The following is a 5,002-nucleotide window of genomic DNA, read 5'->3' as shown; positions in this document are numbered from 1 at the left end:
AGGAACCATATATTTGCTGATTGTAAATTTGCCAAGTCTCTATGGAATTCCATCTTAAACCTCTCTCAATTGCATAAAATTCACATGCCTTGGGATTCTATGCTAGCATGGGCTTGTAATGACTGGAAGGGAAAATCCCTCATCTCTACCTTATTGAAAATTGCTTGGACCTCCTTCATTTATTCGATTTGGGAGGAGAGAAACAGAAGAATCTTTCAAAAAAAAATCAAGAGAAGCTGATCAAATTCTGTCAATTATCAAGGACATAATCCGAATTCAACTTAGAGGGAAAACTTCAATAGGAATGATAATGTAAACTTAACTCTTAGTTGTAATTAGGGCTTAGTCTAACCATTATTTTGTTGTAAGTATTTGTTTGTACTCCTTTTGGGAAGTTCTGTAGCTACTATTATTCTTTGGATATATAAAATTTACCTATAAAAAAAACAATAAATGTAGGGACTCAAGTTATTTTATTTTATTTTGTAATTGCGAGATCAACAATTAACAATGAAATTGAACAAAAGTTAAAGAGGGGTCACAATTTTTAAGTAAAAATAAGAGTGATTCAATTTCAAAGAATAGAATAAAATTTTGAGACTAAATTTTAAATATTAAAATAGTATAGCTGCCCTGCATATTTAAACCTTTTTTCTTTTTTTTAAGGAACATATTTAAACCTTTAAATATATATATTTAAACATTATAAGTTTAGATGTCAAATAAATATTAAATACAACCAATAACTAAAAGAATATTCAATTGACTTAATTTTGGACTTTAATATAAAAGTAAAAAATAATAATAATAATCTCTAATTGGCCCATTAATGGTAAAAAAGAAGAAGAAGAAGAATAAACCATGTTTTATCAAAGGGAAAGCAGTAGTAGTAAGTAACAAAGTCATAGTTGGAATGACTTGAAATATGCAACAAAACGGCTAATTCAAAGAAATCCATGTACCAAGAATAAGATAGAACATCATTCATCAACTTTTCCAAATATTAAAAACTTTTCTAATGAAGATTAAGGCCTGGGGAATCAACCAACAACTTTACCTTGGAGTTTTAATGTCATCTTATTATGGGATCGGTGTCGTCGTCACCAGGAACGTTTAAGTCGGGAAGTTTTGCACTAGTAGAGAACTTGAGCCATCTTCTTTTCTCGACGTACTTGAGACCAGGTTGCATTACCAGCCCGATTGCAACAGCCACGAGGCTAATCACTGCAACTTTGAGCGAAGAAAGAGCCAACACAACAAAAATCAATATGGTCGGAGGAATGCACATAAGGATTGAGCCGACCGTCCCCACGGGTATTTTGTAAGGTCGCGATGCAGATGGATATTTCATCCTTAACCGAACAAATGCTATGAACTCCAAAATCATCCCGAAACAGTACAAGAAGTTCTCCGCAGCTACAATCTCTTGAAAGCTCAACCATGACAACAATAAAACGCCTGAAGCTGAAAATAGGATCCCAGTTAGAGGAGTTCCGTAGCGAGACCTCTTGCTAAAGAACTCTGGTAGCATCCCGCGCTCGGCCATTCCCAAAAGTTGGAAAGAGTCACTGCTCATCTCAGCCACAAACATCCCCATATTCGACATTGCTGCAGCTGCTTGGATCCACCATCTCAACCAAACTCCACCGATAATTTTAGCAATGTCCGAGAAATAACCATCAGTCCATAACTCACGATCAAGGGGAAGAGCCCCTGTACCAACTAATAGCGGAAAGAAATATCCAAGAACCACCAAGATCAAAGCATAAAACAAGGCATTCGGGAGAGTTTTCTTAGGGTTGTCCACCTCTCCAGCAAGTGTACTAATTGAGTCCCAATAGTTTAGATTCCAAAAGAGTGTATTCAAATATAAATTCCAATCGACATGATGTGTGTCTACGACAAGCCATCTTGAAGGCTCTAATTTTGGAATCGAAACAAGCCCCATGACCACAAAAGGAAGGATCGAGAAAACCCCAAGAAGCACAGCAACCCATCCTACAATGGTTAAACCCCTATAGTTCATGTATGTGAGAACTAAAGTCAAAGCTAGGACAGCGAAGATTCTAGGTAAACCACCTCCTACAGCAGGGATTCCGGACTTCAAATAGTCAAGAAACAAAACGGGATATAAAGCATTATCAATGACCCCACTCAGCCATTTCATCCAGCCTTGCTGAAACCCCCAATAGGGACCTAATGCCGATGAAACCCAAACAACATAACCACCATTTTCGGGGAACATAGTGCCCATCTCAGCAGTAATTAACGCTTCTGGAATGCTCCAGATGAATGGAAACACCAAAAATCCAAGAAGAGCAAGAAATGGTCCAGCAGCTTGGACACTGTCCTCAACCCCGAATGGTCCTCCGGAAACCTCATAGAAGATCAAGAAAATAAGTGGTAAAACCGATACTTTCTTAAAGTTATCTACCGTGGTAGTTGGCGCTTCACCAATAGTAACATATTCAGCACCAAAATACTGCCCCATCGCAACAGAAGCCCTTGCCTTTGGTGTGTGTCTCAATTTCTGCACAAGAATCAAGTCCTCAGCAAAATAGCAACTTGGCTCCTTTATTCCTGGTTTCAAAAGCATAAAGAGAAAAAATTCAAAGAAATACTAAAATATGTACACTTCATGCAAATCAATTGAAACGGTTAAAGTAAATAAATAGCTTACTAGAATTCTGAAAGCACATGAAAATACCAAAAAAAAAATTTCCTTCACGGTAGCCAAAGCTCAGCTGCATATAGCAATATGAAACAAAGCACTTCAAATAGAGATGGATCAGCAGCAACTTTCATGAACAAAAATTATAAAAACATGAACCATGAGTTGAGATACTTGTATCCCAGAAACTCATTGCTTAAAACACAGAACAGAGTTTCCATTTCAAAGAAAGTACATATAACTTTCCCCACAACTTCCAATTGATCGGAAACTGTGTATAACTAAAAAGAAAGATATTTTATACCTAATCAAGAGAGAGGCCAGCTAGTCAACTAAGTTTTCAATGCTCCTCTTCTTCAGGTGTGCATCTGAGGACCTTAGTTTACCTCTTTTCACTCTCACTGGAGTGAAAGTAATCTTCTAAGAAAAACATATTCTAACAACAACTATTAAAAATTTATTTTCTTAGATAAACAAATGAATGAATCATGTTAAAACATTATCCATCCACTCATTTATAACCAATTATCATAAGTTTGCTTCAAGTGCGTGCTATCACTTTATGGCAACTTCTGAGGAACCAAAAAGAAAATAACATGATAGAAGCAAGCAACTAAAACATAAAGAAGACATAATAAACACCAGAAACCAGGCAGTGCATACTTAGGCATATTACCTCATCCTCATTGGAACTTGGATGCTTACTATCACTTTATAGCAGTTAGTGGTTTTTAAGGAATCGAAACGAAAATAACACAGCAAAAGCAACCAACAAAAACATAAAAGCTGAACCATAGCCGGAAACCGGATAGCGGAGGCAGGCAGATTACCTCATCTTCTTTGGACTCAGATGTTGCACGACATCGATACTCATGATACTGAAACAGGTTGATTCTGTGGAGCTACGCAACCGCCAGCTGGTTGACCTGAAGTTTGTGGGTCAACGTAAACTTCCCTGACGCTTCTACCATGCCAAGACCAGATCAAATTCACTCAGAATCAATGCAACAAGTAAACAAAAAAACTGTCGGCAGCTTGATTTACAAAAAAAAACCAAAAACTGAACAAAACTGGAACATATACATTAAAAGATATCAATTTTCTAATTAATTGGCAGTGATTGATAAAGGGTTTGCATAGTTTTCAAAATGGTTTCTTTATACTGTCGGTTAATCGCAGAAATAGCAAAACCAAAATGAACGATGAGTGAATGCGACTTAAAGGGGTTTTGACAATTCGAGGAAGATGACAATTTCCATCGCATTATCCGTGTGGGCAAAAAAAAACAAATTAAATATAATAAAAAGGGCCAGAAAAATGTATTAAACAAATCGGAAGAAAAACAACGAAGAGTTATTACAATAAATAATAGTAATACCTGAGCAGAGCAACACCTTGAATTTGAGTTAGGTTTGCGAGGAAATGGAAGAAACGGCAATTGAATTTTGAAAGTTCGATTAGAGCAAAGAGTGGGATGTGAGTTGTGGTTGGCGGCTACTCGACTCAGCGGTATAAAATGCTCTCAACCTTGACTCAGTGGCCACGTCGTTATTATTCGCTGGATAGAGATTGTCGTCCAGGTTATTTGTCAGCGTTACTCTTTATACTTTTTATTATTTTTTTGTCATTTGGGTAAATACTCAATTTTGACATTCCTTTTTCTGTATTTTTACTGGAAGGTCCTCTTGTTTTCAACTATTTTAACACGTATTTTTTTTAATATATAAATTGTGTAAAATTTAATTTATTTAATTATGTTATTTGAATTTTAAAACATAAAATCCTAAATTCTACTTACTAAATCTTAAAATTTAAAATCTTAATTTTTAAAGTCTAAATATAATTTATGACATTAAAATAGAGAGTCGTGTAAATTAAATTTTACAGAATTAGTGTATTAATTTTTTTTAAAAAAAGTACAGTTAACCTTTAAAAAGTAAATAAATAATTCTAATGTGTATAGATAGTGAAGAAAAAAATCTAATTGTGTAAACAAACCATGATTAAATTTACACCTTATAACTGTAATCATGATTTTTTAAAATTCTAATTATCCCATTAACTTCTCATTTATATTTAAATAATTTTTTAATATAAATAAATATTTTTACTTAATTAGATAAAATAAACATTCGTTATAAATAATAAAATTATAACACCCTACTTTTAAATATAAATAACTTATATTTTTATTCGTCTTAATATAATTATAAGGTGCAGCATCTTTATTTAATTTTGAATATAAATAACTTTATACACATATAAATTAAATTATTCAAATCTAATTTTTTTAAGAAACATATTTCATTCTGAAATCAATTCTTGGATTTA

At 34.0% G+C, this 5,002-nt stretch overlaps 1 protein-coding gene across 2 annotated transcripts; it reads right to left on the bottom strand.

The window, feature by feature from the left end:
- Positions 1-1,020: 1,020 nt before the first annotated feature.
- On the bottom strand, positions 1,021-4,208 carry LOC120159738 (probable polyamine transporter At1g31830). Of its 2 annotated transcripts, XM_039170301.1 has the most exons (3): positions 4,050-4,208; positions 3,502-3,635; positions 1,022-2,530 (listed from the first exon to the last, which is right to left on the bottom strand). In XM_039170301.1, exon 3 carries the CDS (start codon positions 2,489-2,491, stop codon positions 1,073-1,075), a length of 1,419 nt encoding a protein of 472 aa, XP_039026232.1. In that variant the 5' UTR covers positions 2,492-2,530; positions 3,502-3,635; positions 4,050-4,208; the 3' UTR covers positions 1,022-1,072. The 2 variants fall into 2 exon arrangements, with proteins under 2 accessions (XP_039026233.1, XP_039026232.1); XM_039170302.1 differs by lacking the exons at positions 3,502-3,635; positions 4,050-4,208 and adding an exon at positions 2,681-2,973 and having other exon boundaries at positions 1,021-2,530.
- Between the last annotated feature and the right edge of the window lie 794 nt (positions 4,209-5,002).

This window comes from Hibiscus syriacus, unplaced genomic scaffold (assembly GCF_006381635.1).
Source record: "Hibiscus syriacus cultivar Baekdansim isolate YM2019G1 unplaced genomic scaffold, ASM638163v2 tig00111372_pilon, whole genome shotgun sequence".
Lineage (NCBI taxonomy): Eukaryota > Viridiplantae > Streptophyta > Magnoliopsida > Malvales > Malvaceae > Hibiscus > Hibiscus syriacus.
This window is presented reverse-complemented; position numbering and strand designations above follow the sequence as displayed.

Coding starts and splice junctions, on each gene's coding strand:
- LOC120159738 (XM_039170301.1), bottom strand. CDS start 2,491: ATGGGGCAGTATTTTGGTGCTGAATATGTTACTATTGGTGAAGCGCCA.